Source organism: Lepidochelys kempii, chromosome 5 (assembly GCF_965140265.1).
Source record: "Lepidochelys kempii isolate rLepKem1 chromosome 5, rLepKem1.hap2, whole genome shotgun sequence".
Taxonomy (NCBI): domain Eukaryota; kingdom Metazoa; phylum Chordata; order Testudines; family Cheloniidae; genus Lepidochelys; species Lepidochelys kempii.
Genome location: NC_133260.1, coordinates 15,010,413 through 15,034,760, shown reverse-complemented (window position 1 = coordinate 15,034,760; position 24,348 = coordinate 15,010,413). Strand labels below are relative to the sequence as shown.

Here is a 24,348-nt window from a genome sequence, read left to right as displayed (position 1 = left end):
GGATGATCTGGTGGTGAGGGTACTAGCTAGGGATATAGAAAACATGGGTTCAATTCTAGACTCTAGACCAGAGATGGGCAAACTACATCCAGCCCGCAGGACCGTCCTGCCCGGCCCCTGAGCTCCTGGCCTGGGAGGCTCGCCCACAGCCCCTCCCCCATTGTTCCCCCCCCCATGCAGCCACGCCGCCATATGGGTAGTGGGGCTGTGAGCTCCTGCCGCTCTGAGTGGCATGGTAAGGGGGCAGAGGTGGCACACGCGCGGCAGTGACAAAACTTGGGTAGGGAGTCCCGGGGAGCAGTCAGGGGACAGGGAGTGGCTAGGGGCGGGAGGTCCCGGGGGGCAGTCAGGGGACAGGGAGCGGTTGGATGGAGAGTAGGTTCTGGGGAGGTCAGGGAAGAGGGCGGGGGTGTTGGATAGGGCGTGGGAGTCCCAGGGGGCCTGTCAGGGGGCAGGGGCGTGGATAGGTCGGGGCAGTCACGGGACAGGGAGCGGGGGGGTTGCATAGGGGGTGGGATCCCTGGCGGGGGGGGGCGGTTTGGAGCGGGGGTCCCAGGAGGGGGCAGTCAGGGGACAAGGAGCACGGGGGGTTGGATGGGTCTGGAGTTCTAAGGGGGACAGTCGGGGGCGGGAAGTGGGCGAACAGGGGGCGGGGGCCAGGCTGTTTGGTGGGCACAGTCTTCCCTACCTGGCCCTCCATACAGTTTTGCACCCTGATGTGGCCCTCAGGCCAAAAAGTTTGCCCACCCCTGCTCTAGACACAGATCACACAGTCAGTCTGTGGCAGCCACTCAGGTAACTTTTTCAAAAACAGCTAAGTCGCATTTTCAGAAATGTAGGAGACACTTAGGAGTCCAAATTTCAATGAAAGTCAAAAGGGACTAAAACTAAATGCTTACCCTTAGTCTCTCTGGCCCAGATTCTCAAAGGTACTTAGATGACTAACTCCCATTTACATTAACAGGAGATAGGGCAGTACTATTATCCTCATTGCACAGATGGGAAATTGAGGCCCATATCCTCAAGGTGCCTATCTCACAGGGGCGTAGGGACGATAAATACAGTAAAGACTGTGAGGTGCTCAGATACTACAGTAATAGCCGTCACCTTCAGCCCCCAACTAAAACCCCTCCAACGCATTATTAAGGATCTACAACCTATCCTAAAGGATGACCCAGCACTCTCACAAATCTTGGGAGACAGGCCAGTCCTTGCCTACAGACAGCCCCACAACCTGAAGCAAATACTCACCAACAACCACATACCACACAACAGAACCACTAACCCAGGAACTTATCCTTGCAACAAAGCCCGTTGCCAACTGTGTCCACATATCTATTCAGGGGACACCATCACAGGGCCTAATAACATCAGCCACACTATCAGAGGCTCGTTCACCTGCACATCCACCAATGTGATATATGCCATCATGTGCCAGCAATGCCCCTCTGCCATGTACATTGGTCAAACTGGACAGTCTCTACGTAAAAGAATAAATGGACACAAATCAGATGTCAAGAATTATAACATTCATAAACCAGTCGGAGAACACTTCAATCTCTCTGGTCACGCAATCACAGACATGAAGGTCGCTATCTTAAAACAAAAAAACTTCAAATCCAGACTCCAGCGAGAAACTGCTGAATTGGAATTCATTTGCAAATTGGATACTATTAATTTAGGCTTAAATAGAGACTGGGAGTGGCTAAGTCATTATGCAAGGTAGCCTGTGTCCTCTTGTTTTTTCCTACCCCCCCGCCCCCCCCAGATGTTCTGGTTTAACTTGGATTTAAACTTGGAGAGTGGTCAGTTTGGATGAGCTATTACCAGCAGGAGAGTGAGTTTGTGTGTGTATGGGGGTGGGGGGGATGTGAGAAAACCTGGATTTGTGCAGGAAATAGCCCAACTTGATTGTCATGCACATTGTGTAAAGAGTTGTCACTTTGGATGGGCTATCACCAGCAGGAGAGTGAATTTGTGTGGGGGGGTGGAGGGTGAGAAAACCTGGATTTGTGCTGGAAATGGCCCACCTGATGATCACTTTAGATAAGCTATTACCAGCAGGACAGTGGGGTGGGAGGAGGTATTGTTTCATATTCTCTGTGTATATATAAAGTCTGCTGCAGTTTCCACGGTATGCATCCGATGAAGTGAGCTGTAGCTCACGAAAGCTTATGCTCAAATAAATTGGTTAGTCTCTAAGGTGCCACAAGTACTTCTTTTCTTTTTACAGTAATAGGGGCCATACAGAGATCTCCTATTTTAATCCCGTTCCAGCGATGTGGCCCAATCTGCTTTGATTAGCAGAGCGACTCGCCAAACATTTTTCACAAAGCGCTAATCAATTTCAGCCCAAAATACACACACACAGAAATGCCTCTGCCAGCCTCTCTCTAGTAGTGACCGCTCTCGGGCCCAGTATGCAGATCACAGGCCTGTGTATGGATGCATGATGGGAGGTAGTTTGAGGTCAGCTGAAATGATTTCAGTGGGAAGAGAGAGTGGCATGACCCTGGTTCAGGATGCATATGGAAATGTAGCCACTGTACACAGTAGATTTTACTATTTGGAAAAAGTGACAATCTCAGCCTCCGGTACAGCTTCCCCCTGCACATAGCTTTGTTTAACCACCCAAGTCCACGGTGCCAAAGGCCTACCAGTCCGTCTACAGAAATGCTGCAGTGCCCTCTAGTGCTGAGAGTGTGCCATGTGGCGTTCTGCGTCTTTAGACCAGCCAGATTAGTCACAGGGTGGAGTGACTCACTCAGCTATTCCAGTTCACACAGGCCCTCCTTTCGGTTTGATTCATGTGCCTTTGCTCCCTGCGTTTCACATTGACTTTCTGCTTTAAATGCAGCCCAAAACTCTGAATCAAGGTTAAGCTTTGCCTGATTTCCACATGAAAATAAAAGCTCCCCCTCCCCCCTTCTTAGCCAACAGGCTGCAGGCTCCCCTCCCTCCCCTTCTGTTGTCCTCCAATGGGGAGCAAGGACAATGGCCTGCAACCCAACTCTCATTTATGATGTGTTCGGGGGGAGCTGGGGGTGGCTGGCTGCCAACATCCCCCTGCCCTCATGGATCTAGTGGAACCCAGTGGGCCTAATCCAATCTTCAGGAGGACAGCAAAGGAAATCTCTCCCCGACCCCGGCAGCTCCACTCTTCCTCAGGAGCATCAGGACCCAGAAGATCCCATTGTTGCCATTACCACAGCCCCTGGGCCGAGACTTCCCAGATTACACACTGGCTGCCTTCTGATGGCCTGGGTCCCCACAGCAGCACCCAAGGAGTTAGCTGCTGAATCATGATGTGCTGAGGGATATGGTGCTCAGAACAGAACTGAAAGGCTAGTGAACCTCTATGAACCAGGGTTGGTATGATGGGCTCAGGGGATGGCCTAGTGGATAGTGCACAGGATCAGGAGACCAGGGCTCTATTCCTGATTCTAACAATGGCCTGAGGATGACCTCAGGGCAAGTCAGCTTCCCTGTTTGTAAGATGGAGATGATGACATTGACCTCATTTGTAAAGTGCGCTGTCATCTACTGATGGAAAGCATTCTGTAAGAGCTAGGTATTATTAAAGTACATCCACGAGCCAGTACTTTTTTGAGGTGGGTACCACATCGAGTTCTGGAACTGACCTTTCTATTTTAAATCCATCAGTAAATCTCTGGGCCTTCTGGTTGTGAAGAAAACCTTCAAAATATGAGCCAGGCATAACCAACGAAGAGCTGAGTCAGCTGGCAGCCAGAAATAATAGCTCTAGGATATACGAACTGCTCCCATTCCTTTAAACAGTTGTGTGACACTGAACCCTAACAATGGCCCTCTGAATGTTAAGCGTATTGATTATTTATTTCCCTGATGTTTACTAAAGGGGACCCAATGGTGTTCCATATCTGCAAGGTTTCATAGTGACCACTCTTTGCAAATATGCCTCCGAAATCAGGATAAAAATAGGACCCACACTTTGAAGTTTGCAGTTATTATTACTGTTGAGAGCTGGGTTAAACTTTGTTATGGGTTAAGTTAAAACCATGTTGAAACTGATGGGTGTGAACGCATCCTTCATTTAAGATAGCAGTAAAAGACAGTTAAGGGGTCCGAACTAAAACAAAACATAATGGAGCCTACTCAGAAACTAGCGCCATTGGGTATTGTTCTGACCAGATTGAGGGGTCGTGATGTCTGTGGAAAACATTATCTGGGAGGGGCAAACAAGAAACTCAGACACACTCAAAGGAAGAGCGAGAAAGTCAAGCACCCGGTAAGCGTGGTCTGGTCCTGGGAGGAGCCTAAAGAGAGGTTCTGTGATGTGGGGGTGCTGGCTGAAAGAAGCTTGGGGCTGAAAAGCTAAGAAACTGTCCTTCTGTTTTTGGTTCCTCCTGCAATTGGAAAAGCAGGACTTGCTACATTCCTTGAAAATAACAAGACTGCGTCAATGAAAATCCACAGTCCATCATCAATTTCCACTCCTCACTGGAACAACCTGCAAGGCTCCAAACTTCAACTGGCTGCTGGTGTCGAAAAGGGGCGTCATAATTACCATTTATATTGAGGTAGCACAAGATCAGGGCTTGTAAAGTTTTCTGCAGATTTGGGATAAAAAATGAGCCAAACTCCTCCCCACCCCCTCTTATTTATTTATTTTGCCAGCACACTGTGGATTTAAAAAAGGGACAATCAATTATTTTTTGTCAAGGTCCAAATTTCTTGATCAAGGTACAGTCAAGGTCCAGACTCCAGAGAAACATTTTTCACACTGCAGTAACAATAATAATAAGGGCAAGTCTACACTACAAAATTAAGTCAACCTAAGTTTGGTTGACGTTCAGCCACTGCAGTAATTACTGCCATTCTTCATGTCCATACTACGCCCCCTCTGTTGGCGGCGCATGTCCTTACCAGGAGCACTTCCTCTGGTTTAACTGATAGGGTGGGGGGCTGGGAGCCCAGAGCCATGCACTTACCTAGCCTTGTGCTGCCTTTGACAGCCCGAGCTGCGTGGGGGGGACTGACAGCTCAGACTGTCAACGGCAGCAACAGGCAGTGTAAATATAAGTAAATAAAAAGAGATTGTGGTCTGTTCAAGTGTCTGGTGGTCCGGATTTGGCTCATGGTCCACCTATTGACTACCCCAGATTTATAAGTCCTGTATACAATTTAACAGACACTTATGGAAGAGACCCTCCCATCATAGTCTAAAAACAGCGAGAGTTCCCATCTTTTGCACCCCACAAATAAGCAGCAGTGATGTTACATTTGATGCAGGTCACACAGTTCAACTGCATTCATCATAGCCAACGCTTTTGTGCCCTCGCAAAAATATTCAAGTTCGTGAAGGTGAATAAACTCTGTGACCAGAAAACCACACTCATCCGTGACTTCTCTTTTTTAATGTTCCAGAGACAGCAACAGAACAAGCAGCTTCATCTGCCTTGCTCTGTCAATGACCTTAATTCTGACTTGGGAATCACCCCCTCATTAAAGAGGTCAGGGGTGATTAAGCCAGTCTATTCACTGAACCCTGACCTTCTCCCAAAGAGACTGTCATTGACAATTAAGGCAAATGGCATGAACGTAGGATTGGCAGAATCCATCATTTTTAAATATAATTTTAATGGATAATATGTTTATTTTTAAACGTTTTTTCAATTTTTAGCTCTTTAAATTTTCATAGCTGTGCAAAATTATGGGGGGGAGAAGAATGTCAAACAATAATTATTTAATGACAGTCTCCAGTAAGTTCTCAAGCAGTATTTTTCTTACCTTCCCTCTGTACATTTAGATCTTCATCAATGGAAATATTTTTGTGTTGGTTTGCATGTGTGCGGTGAAATCAACAGTCACTGATATTTACCAACAAACATCTAATCCTTCCAAGCCTACCTATAGGGTGGATGGTGAAAAGCTCATCCCCTAACTGGAAGTCACAGCACAAAACGGCAAAACACATTTCACTTGGCAGGGGAAATTTGACTTGCGGTACGGTCCTTTGGTGATGTACATTGTGACCTATATTCAATAAAGCTTAGCTTTCTGACAGGAGCTTTCCACAGTCATTTTAGCAGCTACAGTATTGGAAAGACCCTTCAGGATATGAAAAGCTAACTTTGTTAGACTGAAATACCATATGCTAAAATGGGCTGGATCAAATTCAGTGGGTACATAAACAAGCACAAATTACAGGGTAGGTGTGAATCAGTCAGACAATGGGGACACATTTTAAAGTAGCATAGCTTGCTCTAATATGGCAGTCATTGTGTGCGCAAAAGGAGAGTGACTCACATGCCAGACGTATGGCATCAAAAGAGTAATTGTTACAGGAACATAGAAACTGCTGAACCAGATTGGGCCAGTGGTCCATCTAGTCCAGTGTCCTATCTCCATCCCCACCACGGGATAGTTCCAGATGCTGAGAGAAGGGGGACAGAATCTCCAGCAATAGAAAATTATACAATAATCTGTCTGTAGGACACTGCCTGGGAGGGGACTGTGTCAGTGATTCAGTGTACTCGTTTACACCAGATCTCAATTTCACCAAATACCCCTTGATCTGATGCTTGTTATATTTTTCCTCCTGCATAAGTCCGGCTGCAGTTCACCATATGAGACATGCAGACATTACCTGAAGCACGTTTTACCACATTTAACCCCTGTCTTAGGGATGCTTTACTGATCCTTCTCCAACGTTTAAGAACAGTGTCCTATCCAGGAACGACTACGAATTCATAGCTATGAATGATGCACCGCAGATTTGCAATATATCTGAACGGAGCCTGTGTCCTTAGAGGTACAGTAATCAGTTAGCTTAGTATAGGTGAGCACGTATCCCCCTAGAGGCTGGGTGCAGCAGTGTCAGTGACAGCTAACAGAACCATAGCTCAAGTGGGAGAGGCTTGTGCTTTTGGATGCTGAAGCTCCCCACCCACAAGCATAATTGACTGTTTTTAGGTTCTAACAGCACACGTGTTACCGTGGCACCTGAGCACATGATGCCTGCGTACATGTGTCTCCAGGGGCAGGTCATGCCAGCTGTTGTGTCACAAAGCAGTGTGACCTTTGCGATCCAAGGTCCTGCATCCTTCCCCCGCCCTTGGCAGGTATAAAGGAGGCTTTGAGTGCACGGCTGGGAGGGGTTGCCTACAGCAACAACTGGCTTGCAGGAGAATGCTGAACAGGGGTATGTTGCTTAGCAACCTCAGGCAGCCAAGATACATAATGAGGAAAAATCCAGTTTTGACTGGGAAAGGGGTTGGGTGGCTAGAATTAGCTGCACTGGAAACAACCAACAGGGAAGAACGACCCATGCGGTAACTCCAGGGGCTTGGAAGCCTTCTGGGGTGAAAGGAAAGGCGAAAGGTGACGGGGTAATCAACAGAACTGTATTCCAAGCAATGGGTGCTGTGCAGAGAGGAAGGGTCTCAATGACTCGGAAGCACCCAGCATTACGCCGATAAGGTTGTTTTATCAATCACCTCTACACGAGCATTGCTTAACAGCTCCAAAGAGATCTGTGCCCAGTCCCCGACGTGCCTCGTGGAAGGAGCAAGATCTGCATTGTTCACTAGTGAGCCCTCCACACCAGCATGGCACACAAAGCCCTTCACAATTGGCAGTGCCGCTCTACCAGGGTGACAGCACAGGGAACCCTAGTGCAGACAGCAGTCCAGGTATTTTAACCACCATGTCACCTAACCCTGGTTTGAGCAAGTCTAGCTGGCCTGGTGGTTGAAGTGCCAGCAGCACCTTGTCTACACTAGAGCTCCCACTGTTGCAGCCCCACCAGTGGTAGCAACCACAGGACTCTACAGGAAAAGTCTAGCATACATGAGACCTTAGTTGCTGCTTCTTTAAATGAAGCACTGCTGTCACTGATAGCTTAACAGCAAATGGGTTTGTAGTGCTCAAGCCAGGTCTAAGGGACTAGTGTCCACATCACAAACCCACCTCCACAATCGTTCCCTTAACTGGCAGCCTGCTGAGAGGGCAAGGACTAAATGGGTCGGAGACTCAGCTAATCACTTGTCCCTAGACATGGTCCCTGCAGGTCAGGGTTGAGGTGTGATGGAAGCTTGTACTCTCACTCCTACCTGTTTCATACATACAAGGACTGTCAATCCAACACCGCTCATAAATGCTAAGATTGACTTTTTTAAAAGGAACATAAGAAGCGTAAATTCCATTCTTCTTGAGCAGCTGTGCCATAGTTCCTTACCCAGTTAGGTAGCTGAATGACAGCCATATCATTAACTGTCTGCACAGAAGTGAGACAACCCTCATGATATTTAAAACAACTTCCAAAAAGGACGTGAGTCAGAAAAGGGAAGTTATTTTTACCCTATATCACTATTCACTAGCAATACTAATAGAATTAAAGAAAAACCTAACAAACTTAGAAATATTTATAGGTTTCAAGACAAGGATCGGGCTGAAGAGAAAGGAGGAACTCCGAACACTGGAGGGTCCTACTCAGGCCATGCCATGGTAAGAAGGAACCAGAAAAATGGTTGGTCTGTTCCATCATTTGTACCCTCTTTGTGGAGCATGAGGAGAGCAGGGGTACAGCCACGGACCAGCGGATGCTGCTTGCAAGAATTCTCCAGTCTCAGGGTATTTTTATACTACCCGCCGGATCGGCGGGCAGCAATCGATCCATTGCATCAATTCTAGACGTGATAAATCGATCCCCGAGCGCTCTCCCATCGACTCCTGTATTCCACCGCCGCGAGAGGCGCAGGCAGAATTGACGGGGGAGTGGCAGCAGTCGACTAACCGCAGTGAAGACACCGCAGTGAGTAGGTCTAAGTACGTCGACTTCAGCTACGTTATTCACGTAGCTGAAGTTGCATAACCAGAGTGACCTAGACAAATTGGAGGATTGGGCCAAAAGAAATCGGATGAGGTTCAACAAGGACAAGTGCAGACTCCTGCACTTATGATGGAAGAATCCTATGCACTGCTACAGACTGGGGACTGACTGGCTAAGCGGCAGTTCTGCAGAAAAGGACCTGGGGATTACTGTGGACAAGAAGCTGGATATGAGTTAACAATGTGCCCTTGTTGCCATATTGGGCTGCATTAGTAGAAACACTGCCAGCAGATAGAGGGAAGTGATTATTCCCCTCTATCTGGCACTGGTGAGGCCACCTCAGGCATATTGCATCCATTTTTGGGGCCCCCACTACAGAAAGGATAAGGACAAATTGGAGACAGTCCAGCAGAGGGCAACAAAAATGATCAGGGGGCTGGGGCACATGACTTACGAGGAGAGGCAGAGGGAACTGGGCTTATTTAGAAGAGACAAGTGATGGGGGATTGGATAGCAGCCTTCAACTAACTGAAAGGGAGTTTCAAAGAGAGTGAAGCTAGGCTGTTCTCAGTGGTGGCAGATGACAGAACAAGGAGCAATGGTCTCAAGTTCCAGTGGGGGAGGTCTAGGTTGGATATTAGGAAAAACTATTCCACTAGGAGGGTGGTGAAGCACTGGAATGGGTTACCTAGGGAGGTGGTGGAATCTCCATCTTTAGAGGTTTTTAAACGCCCTGCTTGAAAAAGCCCTGGCTGGGATGATTTAGTTGGGGTTGGTCCTGCTTTGAGCAGGGGGTTGGACTAGATGACTTCCTGAGGTCTCTTCCAACCCTAATCTTCTATGATTCTACGAATACTTGCTGCAAAACACTGTACTTCACTCTTGTGATGATGGCAGGCAAGGTGCCAGCTCGCGCCAAGGCTGCAGACATTACCTAAAAACTGACAAACTCATAGCTGGAGACCAGACCAGCTCATTTTTGTGTTAGTGTTGCTAAAAATAGGTTTTAGTCTTGTACCAATGCACAGTATTTAGTGTTTAGACTCTATAGAATGTTTAGAAGTGGCTGCATGCATTAATCTTGTTTGCAATGTCTGTATTCCATGCTACAAGGGAATATGTAAGCTTTGCTTCATAACTTTGAAAATGTTTGCTCTAAACTTATGAATCGAGAGGGGAAGAGTGTTTCGCCCCACCCATCCAAAAGAATTATCAAAATCAGATGGGCCAATAAGAAACATCACAATGCAAAGGATTAGTGAATGGCCCTATCGTACCTTGGAAATGCTACGTGCAAGGAAGCTCATCCTATGGAGTTGGAGGCTGAATGAAAGAAATAAAAACAAAGACACATGAAAAATTGTCATCTTGTTGCTGTCTGAACTCTCATAGGGCCAGAGATACTAAACTGAAGGCAGAGATCCCCAGGGGTTATCCCTGGGTCTGCCGAAAGACATTTTGAATTGACAGATCACTACAACTCTGTCACTCTTAGAATTTAGATTACAACTAATTTGTGGGTGTATGTTTACTTGCTTTAACCTGTTAATAACTAATTTCTTTTTCCTAGTTAATAAACCTTTAGATAGTTTATTATAGGATTGGCTACAGGCATTATCTTCGGTGTAAGAACAGGGTACCAATTGATCTGGGGCAAGCAACTGGTCTCTTGGGACTGGAAGCAACCTGAATATTTTGTGACTTTTGGTGTAAGTGACCATTTATCACTAAGTCCAGCTTATCTGGGTGGCAAGATAGACTGGAGAGTCTAAGGGAATGGTTTGTAACTCCAGGGTCAGACTGTTACAGTGATCCAGGAGTTCATATTTGTCACCAGCTTGGTAAAATTTAATTAAAGAACACGCCACCAGTTTGGGATGTCTGCTCTGAGGTAGGCACTCTCAGTCATGAGCCACTCCAGACAGTGTGACAACTCCATCGGGAGAACATGTAGCACTGTCATGACAACATGCATTCTAAGCTACCAGCTTGTTAGCTGCTCTCCTGCTGTACAAAATATGAAGATCAAGAGGCAGGATCAAGTTTCAGAGATTGTTTTAGCATAAGCTTTCATGGGCTACAACCCACTTCATTGGATGCATAGAATGGAACACATAGTAAGAAGAAATATATATACATACAGATAAGTTGGAAGTTGCCATACAAACTGTGAGAGGCTAATTAGTTAAGATGAGCTATTATCAGCAGGAGAAAAAACTTTTGTAGTGATAATCAAGATGGCCCATTTAGACAGTTGACAAGAAGGTGTGAGGATACTTAACTTTAGGGAAATAGATTCAATATGTGTAATAACCCAGCCACTCCCAGTCTCTATTCAAACCCAAGTTAATGGTATCTAGTTTGCATATTAATTCAAGCTCAGCAGTTTCTCGTTGGAGTCTGTTTTTGAAGCTTTTCTGTTGCAAAATTGCCACCCTTAAATCTTTTACTGAGTAGCCAGAGAGGTTGAAGTGTTCTCCTACCGGTTTTTGGATGTTATAATTCCTGATGTCAGATTTGTGTCCATTTATTCTTTTGCGTAGAGACTGACAAAGGCTGACAAAGGAGGTGCTGTCGTCATCATGAATAAGTTGGAATATGAACAAGAGGCTGCTAGGCAGCTCTCCAATACCACATTCTAGAGGCCATTATCCTCTGATCCCACTGAGGATTACCAAAAGAAACTGCGCCATCTGCTCAAGAAACTCCCTGAAGCATAGGAACAGATCTGTGCAGACACATGCCTAGAACCCCAACCAGGGGTATTCTATCTGCTTCCCAAGAGCCATAAACCTGGGAATCCTGGATGCCCCATCATCTCAGGCATTGGCACCCTGACAGCAGGATTGTCTGGCTATGTGGACTCCTCAGGCCCTACGCTACCAGCACTCCCAGCTATCTTTGAGACACTACTGACTTCCTGAGGAAACTACAATCCATTGGTGATCTTCCAGAAAACACCCTCGTGGCCACTATGGATGTAGAAGCCCTCTACACCAACATTCCACATGAAGATGGACAACAAGCCGCCAGGAACAGTATCCCCGATAATGTCACGGCAAATCTGGTGGCTGAATTTTGTGACTTTGTCCTCACCTGGAACTATTTCACATTTGGGGACAATATATACCTTCAAGTCAGCGGCACTGCTATGGATACCCACATGGCCCCACAGTATGCCAACATTTTTATGGCTGACTTAAAACAACACTTCCTTAGCTCTCGTCCCCTAACACCCCTTCTCTACTTGCACTACATTGATGACAGCTTCATCATCTGGACCCGTGGAAAAGAAGCCCTTGAGGAATTCCACCATGATTTCAAAAATTTCCATGCCACCATCAACCTCAGCCTAGACTAATTCACACAAGCGGTCCATTTCCTGGACACTACTGTACTAATAAGCAACGGTCACATAAACACCACCCTATACCGGAAACCTACTGACCGCTATACTTACCTACATGCCTCCAGCTTCTATCCAGGACACACCACACGATCCATTGTCTACAGCCAAGCTCTAAGGTACATCAGACAGAGACAAACACCTACAAGATCTCTATCAAGCATTCTTAAAACTACAATACCCACCTGCTGAAGTGAAAAAACAGATTGACAGAGCCAGAAGAGTACCCAGAAGTCACCTACTACAGGACAGGCCTAACAAAGAAAATAACAGAACACCACTAGCTGTCACTTCAGCCCCCAACTAAAACCTCTCCAGCACATCAAAGATTTACAACCTATCCTGAAAAATGATTCCTCACTCTCACAGATCTTGGGAGACAGAGCAGTCCTCGCTTACAGACAGCCCCCCAACCTGAAGCAAATACTCTCCAGCAACCACACACCACACAACAAAAACATGAACCCAGGAACCTATCCTTGCAACAAAGCCTGATGCCAACTCTGTCCACATATTTATTCAAGTGACACCATCGGAGGACCTAATCACATTACCCATGCCATCAGGGGCTCATTCACCTGTATATCTACCAATGTGATATATGCCATCATGTGCCAGCAATGCCCCTCTGCCATGTACATTGGCCAAACCAGACAGTCTCTATGCAAAAGAATAAATGGACACAAATCTGACATCAGGAATCATAACATTCAAAAACTGGTAGGAGAACATTTCAATCTCTCTGGCCACTCAGTAAAAGATTTAAGGGTGGCAATTTTGCAACAGGTTTCAGAGTAACAGCCCTGTTAGTCTGTATTCGCAAAAAGAAAAGGAGGACTTGTGGCACCTTAGAGACTAATTTATTTGAGCATGAGCTTTCGTGAGCTACAGCTCACTTCATTGGATGCATACCGTGGAAACTGCAGAAGACATTATATACACACAGAGACCATGAAACAATACCTCCTCCCACCCCACTGTCCTGAAAAACTTCAAAAACAGACTCCAATGAGAAACTGCTGAGCTTGAATTAATATGCAAACTAGATACCATTAACTTGGGTATGAATAGAGACTGGGAGTGGCTGGGTTATTACACGTATTGAATCTATTTCCCTAAAGTTAAGTATCCTCACACCTTCTTGTCAACTGTCTAAATGGGCCATCTTGATTATCACTACAAAAGTTTTTTTCTTCTGCTGATAATAGCCCATCTTAACTAATTAGCCTCTCACAGTTAGGTTGGAAGTTGCCATACAATCTGTATGTATATATATTTCTTCTTACTATATGTTCCATTCTATGCATCCGGTGAAGTGGGCTATAGCCCATGAAAGCTTATGCTCTAATAAATTTGTTAGTCTCTAAGGTGCCACAAGCACTCCTGTTGTTTTTGCAGATACAGACTAACACGGCTGCTACTCTGAAACTAGAGATTGTTTTGTAATTTTGGGGATTGGGAAAACCATCACTGAAGATAGACAAAAGCACACCTATATATGTATCCACACATAGAATCATGGAAACGTAGGACTGGAAGGGACATTGAGAGGTCTTCTAATCCAGTCCCCTTCACTCATGGCAGGACCAAGTATTATCTAGACCATCCCTGACATGTGCACACGCAGACATATATAACAGGATGTTTTGAGGACATACACTAATGCTAGTCTTTCCGTCCAGTGACTCAGAATCATCATTCAGAGTTCTATTACCAGATACAGGTGATTCTCCACCGGGAGGGGAGTTTTTGGATACTAAATTTGGGTGGGAGGATCTTTGCTTCATGACTGAGCAGAGACAGATCCTTTAAACGCCCCATTGCCTAAACCGCAACAGACAGTGCAGTTTCCTATTTCTTTAAATAGGGGAACTGAAAGAAATGTGCCTCTTTATTTTGACATTGTGAGCAGCTGTGCGAGTCTGCATCATTGGTCTCTAGAACATGTACATACAAACACAGGCTTTACACACAATGAAATCGCTAAAAACCCACCGCCATCTAACAGCAGCCAAAAAACTGTCATAGCACATCTACATTGGAACCGGACAGCTATGCTTTGCTACATTTCAATTTGGAAACAAAGGGACTGTGTGCAGTAAGGAGAGCCCAAAACTCCTCTGATCTGATCCCAGCTCTGCCACTTACTCGTATGATGTTAGAGAATCACCTAACCTCTTTGTACTCAGTTTCCTCATGGGAAAGAAGGCAATAATACTTCAAGAGGGTGTTCCAATTATTGGAACTATACGCTGCTTTGAGGATGTATTGTAATATTATACAGTACCTTCTTCACTAGCACAGACACCATGACACTAGCCCAGCCACCTCCCTAGGTATCCACGCCAGGAAGATACTTAGCTGCTAACTGCTGTTTGCAATGCCGTCCCTTTAAAATGCCTTGATGGTTCAGGCCTGCTCCTGCCCCACTGAAGTCATCTGCAAAACTCCCAAACTCCTCAGCAGAAACAGGATTCAGTTTAGATGTCTCCTAATCATCCCCCCACTTCTGCTACCCACCCCAGCTCCGGATGCCTAGCTGAGGCTAGGACTCCTTCCTCACCAGGGGACAGTACCCATGGCAGTCCTTGAAAGTTTTTTAGACGCTTCATTTCAACAAGATGCAGGTCCTTTGGAGCAGGCATAATTTATACTCAGTTCAGCTCTCAGATGCCCAAGAAAACCTATCCCTTTTGAAGTCTGTCCTTCTCCAAAATAACTGCTGTGTGCAGCTTGAGTTCCTTTTTTTAAACTACCAAAATTCTCAGGCCAGCTCCTTCACTGCCTTCCACGTTGTGTAGTTATCTACACATGGACAAACTAAGTTTCAGGTGCAAGGCAGTGAAGAATCAGACCCCTAATGTTGGCAATGCTGCGCCCTCTACTGGAAAGAAAATGTTCATGGTTTTTAATAGACAATTCAACAGCACAACCTGTCACAGTGATACAATATATAAGCTAACAATTTACAAACAGCATTGTTTGCACCTGCCTAAGGAATGCAATGTAAAATGATATACAGACAACTCTGCATTCTAAGAATGTAAGAAGTTCTTTCAAACCTCACTCCTCTGGTTACTGCAAAGTCCCATCTCGAAGATTACATAGTTTTATTTCTTATCGCTACTCATGTAGTTTCTTCTCTCACACTGCTTGTAACCCTGATTTGTGAGCCAGAGAGACAGGTGACTAGCCCAGGGAATTGGGAACTCCTGAGGTCTAGTCTCGGGTCTGCAATTCACTCTCTGTGACCTTGAACTATGTCACCTAACCTCAGTGACTCAGTTTCCACCTCTGTGAAATAGGCATAAAATCATTCTATCCTATTTACAAGTCACTTTTGTATTTAGTCACCAACTGTTGGAGCTCCTTGGAGAGAAAGCCTTAATTGGCGGGTCACCAATATTTCAAAACTGGGAGAGAATTGGGTCAGGAAAGTTACCAACGGGGGGCAACATGTGTGAAAGGTCCAGGAAACCATAGCGAGGTTTACTACAGGTATTCCAGAACCCATTAAAACAAATGGCTTTCTACAGCCCTGCTGTGAACGAAGCGGTCAGAACAACACATTTAAAATGTATTTATACTATAAGACAAGCGTTGAAAGATTTTATTATTGTTAAATTAGAGGGATTGTGCCATTCTTGTTCTTTATGAAATAAAATATTGCATTAAATTGTTTTTCTTGAGAAAGTGGCCAAAGCTCTGCCTGTGGAACTGCATCTACCCGGAGGGGAGAGCTACACATGGACAGCTGCAAAATGTGGCCATTTGTGCATCAGGTTGGTTTTTGTTTGGTTAATTTATAGCTTGCCAGGGTTTTGCCATCTGCAGAATTTAATCAGCTGAGATCACTGCATTCCGTGATAACCATTTCCAAGCCCACCAGACTCCCCATGCATTTGCCAATGTGAAAGCGCAGCTCATGCTGCATGCTCCCCGCTAAGGCTAAGAACCACACCTCTGTGATATTTCCATGTCAGGCAAGTCATTTGGTCTCCTGTGCCTCTGTCAAAGCAGCTGACAAGCCAGGTAAGAACTAAGAGGATGATGAAAACCAGACACTGCATCTGAGTTTCCCTGGGCAAATACAGCACCACAAAGCCCTGCAATAACAAAGTGGGTCCTATGATTAGAGAATATTTATTTACCTTCAAAACATATTTTTCCCCACCGAAGACTATTTGCAGCAGTCTCTCTGGGGAAAGTTTTCAAAAGAATTTAAGTGGCGTAGGTGCCTACATCCCATTGACTTCCAATGGCACTTAGGTACTTTTTGAAAATTTCACCTTTTGTCATCACAAATTGCGTATTACCCAGAAGCCACCAGATTTCGACAACACAAGGCATATCCTGCCGTTATTTGCTTCCAATAGTCTCTCCAATGTGCTAGGCACTGTACAAATGAAAAGAAACACTCCTTCTACCCCAATGTGGTTAACCTTATTCTTTTACTTACTACAACCATTATTGTACACTCTTTCAAAAGAAAGGCAGTTTATTACCAAAAGCAACAGATCAGCTTGGGGCTGAACTGAAAAAAGATGGGAAAAAATCCTAACAAAATTAAATCTATCTATGCTGTTGAGAACAAATTTGACACATCACCACTTGCTTTGGTGATGCCTTAATACAAATGTCCACAAGATGGCAGAACGCACCGTCACTCTTGCCTACTCTTCCCAGTGAGGAGTGGTATAAATATTTCCATTTCAGAACAAAAGGCTGGGAAACTGGAAAAGGAAAGGAAAATTACCCAGGAAAACTGAATGCAGACTTTTTTTAGTTCATCTTTGTTCTGTTCACTCAGCCTACAATATTGGTATTGCCAAAAAACCACAGATGTCTCTTGTGATATCTTCTGTGTAAACTAGAGATGGGTTCTACCAGCAAAACTTATTAAGATCTTGAATATCCCAAAAGATCCAGCGTGTTCAGATCTCACATTCCATTGTAGAGGCCACAGCAATTGTCAGATACAGATCTCAGTTTGGATTGTGAATTCCCTCAAAACCTGGCTGTGTTTGGAAACGGTTTTGATTCAGGGTCCATTTCCAGTGCAGACCCACATAAAAATAAACCAAAATTTATGAGGCATCAAGAAGGGAGAAAAGGTTCCTTTTGCCTCTACTTGGCATGCCTCATTAATGCTATCAAGGCTGAGAAAGAGCTCAGAATTCTTAGCCATGTAAAATGTAATGCATCACAGAACTACAGACGAGACCTATTAGTACATTCAGTTCAGCACTCTGCCCACGCAGGTTTTCTCTCCACCATACAGGGAACTGTTAACACACAGGTCCTGGCAGATGAACTGGAAGCAGTAATTGTCCAGTTATAAGGTGCTTATCAACAAGCCACTCACAAGATTTTGAAGAGCTCACACCACCCTGAGCTGTTTTCCTACCCTTACACCAACGCTTTTTCTAACATGCTTATGCACTATGGGGCTAGATTTGCAACGGCACTTGGGTGCTGTAACACTCAGTGGCACACGGTCTAGCTATTAGGTGGCTAGAAAAAAATCACAGGAACAACACTGCAATTCATAGAACTGGAGCTCGGCATCGAGGCTCCCTATACAATGAACGGGGAGAGACAGGCATCTCAGAACTCAATCCACAAAAGCGAGCACACTTGGCAGAGAACTGCCAAAGCTAGCCAATGGGAGACACCAATGAGAGGGATGTGTGCTAAACCCTGCAACTCTCATGGAGTTAGAAGCCTACTTCCCAGCAGCAGGGAGGTGCCTCTCTCTGCTAGTGATTCACAAACAGGAACCCCTGCTTGTGGGACAAGGAGGAGGTTGAGGTGGTGGTGCCGTCCACCTTGTAACTTTTAGTTCAGTAGTTAGAGGACTCAGCTACGATGTGGGGGACCCAGGCTCAATTCCCCCCTCTGCCACTAGGGGAGACAACATTTGAACAGGGATCTCCTGCAGCTCACAGGAGAGAGATCGATCCACTGGGCTGAACATTATAAGCTGGGCTCTATCACCTCTGCACCCAGCCAGATTTTGAAAGGGACCCCATGGGGCAGAAGGCCTCAGAGCACATCTACTAGATTGGGCCATGAATGCAAAACAGGTGGACTAATGCCTATCTTCCAGGGTCATGAATCACTCTAGGGCTTAAGCAGGACCTAGGTGTCAAGATGCTTAGATTGAGGCAGCAGCGCACATGCTCAGAGGCAGAAACATAGGCGCCAAGGGAACATTTACCCTGGAAATTTAGGTGCTGAGTGAATTTAGGCGCCTACAGGATTTGGTAAGAGTTTTGTGGATTTCAATGGAGCCTAAAACTGGACTTAGCCCCAAAACCCAGACTAGGTGCCTAAGTCTGGGGTTTAGGCACCGAAGAATCTTTGTGAATCTAGCATTATATTCCTAAGGTTCATTTAAAAGAGAGTGATAAACAGCAAACCAGTCATTGCCAGCGCTGCATGATTACATTCAAATCCAGTTAACAATGATCTATCAGGCTTACACCAGCTGCCAGTAAGTATTTTGCTTGTCAACGCTGCACGCGATAAATCCATAGCAATAACTGCACGGCTCTTAGCTTTCATATGCACATGTGACAATACATGCACATATAACAGGTCTTTGAAATAAACATAATATTCTACAAATCTGCCTACAGGCAAAATTGATACACCAAATTAAAACACTAGGTCTTTGTGATGGGCCTTTGACTGAATAACAAATCAGGTTCCCGAGTCACATGCGGCAAAGGTCATGTCTCAAAGTAAAGCTATTATCAAAGGCTCAATATAACATACAGGGACTGATTCTCCTCTGACACTGGTATAAATCAGGATTAACACATTGAAATCAATGGATTTAAAAAGGTGTAAGAACCATGTGAGAGAATAATTAGGGCCAAAGTATTCAAAGGCAATGGTTTTGTAGTGGACACATCAGGTGTGAAAAAAGCCAAACACTCCAGAAGAAGAGGTTTAAACATTGGCAGAGTTTAGGAAGTCCTTCAAGATATTGGAGTACTTTTTGCTCGGTAGCTGAGAACAGAGGATCACCCACCTCATCACACGCAAGACATTCTAATTCTTCAGTTCTGGAGGCAAGGAAGGGGGTGATTCTCAAGTCTCAGATATGATCTGACCCAGAGAGGAACCAAACATATTCAGCTTTTGCTGAGTCCAACAAGAAATGCAGGTGCTCAGCTCCTTTCTGGTTTGGGACACTAGCAAGTGAAACCTTAACTGAGACAGACCAGCAGGCAAACTCAACAAGAATTATTAACCTGAAAGCCTTCTCCCCACTTACCACATAAGCTGCTGTACCAGAATGTCAAAGACAGTTTAACCGTAACTATTCTAGTGGAAAGGTGTCTGGGGAGAATGGATCCCGGAAAGGAAAGGGCTAGAGAATTTTTTTCAAGACAATAATCCATATATAAACGCTTCACTGAGTATTTCAAGTGACACAGGGACCCCGCTTGGCCTAACAGCAGGACTTGAACTGGAGCCTTTCAGAGTGTCAAGCATGAGGTCATGCTACTTGAACTAAAGGGTTACAGTCTAGATTCACAACGGTACTTAGATGTTGTGACGCTGAGCATGACAACGCCATAACTTTTAGCTGCCTAGAAAATCACAGAAACACACTGCGATTCACGCAGCCTGAGGTAGGCTCCTAAGCTCCCTGTCCAATGAATGGGGAGAGAGAGGTGCCTCAGAATGCGATTCATAAAAGCCAACATACTGGCAAGGAGCTGCCTAAACTGGCCAATGGAAGATACCAACAAGAGGGGGGTGTGCTAAGCCCCAGCCTTCCTGCTGAGCTCAGTGCAGATCTCCGCTAGCAACCCACAACAGGGAAACCTCTTTGGAGTTAGATGCCCAAGGCATAAAGCTGGGAGGAGGATTCCCTCTGTGTCTCCTGTTGAAGCGGTTCCACTTTGGATAACGAAGTAAAAAGAGTCATTGGAGCAAGGGGACTGGACCCTGGGTCTCATCTGTCTCCTGGGTGAGTGCTCTAAGCACCAGGCTACAGAGTGATTCTTCTGCTTGTGCGCACTCTCCCCCTCTGGCCCACATGACTCTTTACTTATTTATCCACATTGCAACAGCTTCAACAGGAGAGACTGAGGGAACCCCACACCAGAATATCCCAGAGCCCAGTGAGTAGAGCACTCATCTGAGAGGTGGCAGATCCCTGTTTAAATCCCTTCTCCCCCACAGGTGAGGGGGGACCTGAACTGGGCGGGGTCTTCAGCATACCCTAACCACTGGGCTAAATGTTATAAGGGAGACTCTCCTCCTCTCTCCCCAGCTTTCTTCTATAAACTCCCCTATGGGGACCCAATCTAGTAGGCGGCCTCTGAGCACGCTACTGGATCAAGCCCTGCCTGTGAATTAGGCAGCTGAATGCCTGTCTTCCCCTGGTTCATGACTTGCTCTGGTGCTTGGGCAGGAGACACACATCCGGACACCTAGAACGAGGCAGCAGTGCGCATGTCCAGAGGCAGAAACAGGTGCTTAAGGAGCTTTTACTACAAAAAACAAGGTGCTGACTGAGTTTAGGCACCTACAGGTTCAGCGGGAGTTCTGTGAACAAATGAAGTTCAAAACTGGGACTTAAGTGCCTAAATCTGCGGTTTAGGCACCTAAGTGCTTCTGTGAATCTAGGTCTATGTTCCTTAGCTGGAAGTGACAGCAGACTCAAAGAAACAGCCCCCAAACGGCAGACAAAAACCCACACTCCCCTCTTGTGGATTACACAAACATCACAGCTAGCTGCCCACAGGACTTAAATTTACATAACCAGCTAGATCTCTAACCATGGGGGGTACAGCACAAGAGAAGGCGCCATCTTCATCAGCAATATGAACAAATGGGAAAAATAGCAATATATCAGCAATACGGTGCCACCAAAACATACCTGCCAGACGGGAAGAACTTTCTCTATGTCATTCAGGTTGATTCCGTCTCCATCCTCGTGCTTCCCTTTTCCAAGCCTGAGCCAGGAACAACAACAAAATAATAAAAAAAAAAAAAGTGCATGTGAAACCTCCACTGAAACCAAAGTTAACGTTTCTCACCCACCGCAGACGGTGAGTTTAGTTTTCTACCTTTAAATGGGGGGAAAAAAAGAATGGGGAGGATCTCTGGGCCAAATAACCCATGCCTCCTAAACATCCACATGCACACAGATAACCATCCATGCCAAACAGATAACTGCTTCTCCAAGATCTGTTTGCACCAATGACTATTTGTTTCTGTGTGCATGAACATTTTTTGCATGAGAAACTTTGGCACAACTGTCTGTATCCCTTACGTTTCCCAGCGTACTGTAATTCTCAGCACTCATCCCTGGTTCAAGCATAGGTCAGTGTCAAATTTATAGAGGATTTTTTTTTTTTAAAGAAAAGGACAGAAGGGGACAGAAGGTTAAAAAAGAAGGGCCTGGAAAGCTGCAGAGTTTGAGCTCAAATGGGAGATTCACACATGCAACACCTTTATCTCTCCCTGAATGTTAACTGAAAAGGAGTACTTGTGGCACCTTAGAGACTAACAAATTTATTTGAGCATAAGCTTTCGTGAGCTACAGCTCACTTCATCGGATGCATTTGCAATTTTCTCAGCAATGTTCATCCTTGCCTTCTTGTTCGAGTTATAAGGACGTATACATATAAACCTTAATAAAAATATAATAAAACTAAAGAGAAGTGCTTTCCGTTACTGGATTTTAAAATACGGTTACAAATATTTAATGTATGTTCAATGCGGCCAGTGATCGTGACTGATCACAGTCAATACAGATAAACAAAGGACAGTCCCAACCAGTAATATATATACTGCGTGCTTCAAAAAGGCTAATTTCCCAAATCTGAGGAAAATTATGAGCAAAACTGAGAGGAAAAAGTTAGACAAATGTGTATGAAAATTCTGAGTTCTTTAAGAAGTCTTCATTAGATGGCCAAAAATAAACTAAGATTCCACAATTGAGGAAGACGACAACTTTGGGTTAAAGCCTATCTGAGTTCGGTGGGGAAGTGAAGGCTGCAAATAGTTTAAGAAAGATAATATAACAAATGGATAAAAGGAGAAGTAGACCGCAATCAATATAAATTATAAGTTATGAAGTGTAGAAAGCTGATAAAGGAAGCAAGAGAAATAAGGACCAGATCCAGGGCAACGCTAAGGGCAGTAAACATATTTTGTTTCAGTTTATTAAGAACATCAGGAACAAAGAAATCCTAACAATGCTACAGGGCAATTACTAGGTGGAGATAGTAAAGTAAACTTGTTAACAAAACAGAAAAAGCAACAGTGTTCCATAAATATTAGTGTTCTCTATTTGGAAAGAAGCAGGATGATGTACTCATATTACATGAAGATAATGAACAACTTTTCAGTCCATTAGTAACTAAGGAGGATACTAAACAGTATCTACTAGGGATAAACATTTCTAAATCAGGAGGTCACGTTAACCACATCCAGGAGTCCTAAAAGAGTTGGATAGAAAAAAATCTCTGGCCTACTGATATTCTCTTTTAATAAACCTTGGAATACCAGGAAAATTCCAGAAGACTGGAGGAGTTCTAGTGTTATGCCAGTGCATACAAACGATAAGTGGGATGACCCAACTACTGTAATTATAAACCAATTAGCCTGATATCAATCCCAAGAAAAATAACAGAAAAGCTGACACAGGATTCAGTTAATAAAGAAAGGATGGAAATATAATTAATGCCAGTCAACATATTTTTATGAAAAATAGAACTTGTCAAACAAACCCGATTTCATTTTTTGATAAGATTACAAGTTTGATTGATAAAAGGGAACTATGCAGATGTAGTAGACTTTTGTAAGGCACGTGATTTAGTACCACATGACATTCTGATTAAAAAAATAGCACTATAGAATATTTAATGAATCGCACATTAAATGGATGAGGAACTGGCTAACTGAGACATCTCACGAAGTAGTTGTCAATGGGGAATCATCATCAAATGGAGGTGTTTCCAGGGGAGTTCTGCAGAAATTGGTTCCAGGCCCCACACTATTCAATATTTTTATCAATGATCTGAAGTAAACATAAAATCACTGCTGATAAAATTTGCAGATGACACAAAGATTGGTAGGTAAATAATGATGATAGCACAGTCACATAGAGTGATTTGGATCAGTTGGCAAGGTGGGCCCATTCAACCAAAATGCATTACAGCCAAATGCAAGGTCATACACCCAGGAACAAAGAGTGCAGATCGTACCAACAGAATGTGGGACTGTATCCTGGAAAACAGTGACTCTGAAAAGGATTTAGGGATCACAGTGGACATAACAGAACATGAGCTTTAAGTTTTTCTTCCCACTGTCCCTGGATGAACAAAAAAACCAGCACAAGCAAAAGGAGAAACTGACTAACTAGCTGACTATCCAGGAGAGAGAGAGAGAGAAGCTGTGTCTAAACAAACTGCTGCGGAATGCACAAAGTAAGCAAACGCAAAAAGAGAGACAAAAACTGTTCTCTGGTCTTTCAATTCTAGTCGGGGTTATTTGTAACTTATATTACTGACAATTCTTGGGAAATATTTTCAAACTCAAGCATGGCTGTTAAGTTGATGATGTTCATTTCACTTTTCTATTTCTGTTATCCCTTCTTATTTCGATTCGGCAGCTATATTATTTAGTTCTGGTAAGAGTTCTGGTGCACACTTTGTGTGAAAGGCAACAAACAAAAATAAAGCCCCAGTCCTGCAATCAGACTCACATGGGTGGCCTCTTGCATCTAAATGGGGGCCCACTGCTTTCAACAATGCTCCACGTTGACACACAGATCTACCCATGCTGATCCAACTGCAGGATCAAGGCCTAAAGTTGTAGTTTATTACTATAAAGTTTTAATTTCCAATCAACCCGCCCAGAGTCCGCCCCCACTAAAACCTGCTGCATTTAAACTACATTATGCATCTGAGGTAGCCCACAAAGACATTCCTGACACATCCTTTTGAACTGAGCAACTATAGTCAGTAAGATCACTCGCTGTCCCTGTAACAAATGAGCATAACAAGGTGAATTAAGCATAGGGTTTTGTCTTTATCCTTGCTGTTGTGGATTTACATTGGACTCTGATAAAGAAACCCCAAACCAACATTCAATAGTG

At 44.6% G+C, this 24,348-nt stretch overlaps 1 protein-coding gene across 7 annotated transcripts in view; it reads right to left on the bottom strand.

The window, feature by feature from the left end:
- Nucleotides 1–24,348, bottom strand: part of CTIF (cap binding complex dependent translation initiation factor) — a 347,267-nt gene that overhangs the window by 197,201 nt on the left and 125,718 nt on the right. For all 7 annotated transcript variants that reach the window (XM_073343500.1, XM_073343502.1, XM_073343501.1 and 4 more), the window contains one exon: nt 21,121–21,196. In XM_073343500.1, the coding sequence (XP_073199601.1) occupies nt 21,121–21,196 (76 nt within the window). The remainder of the gene's footprint in view (nt 1–21,120; nt 21,197–24,348) is intronic.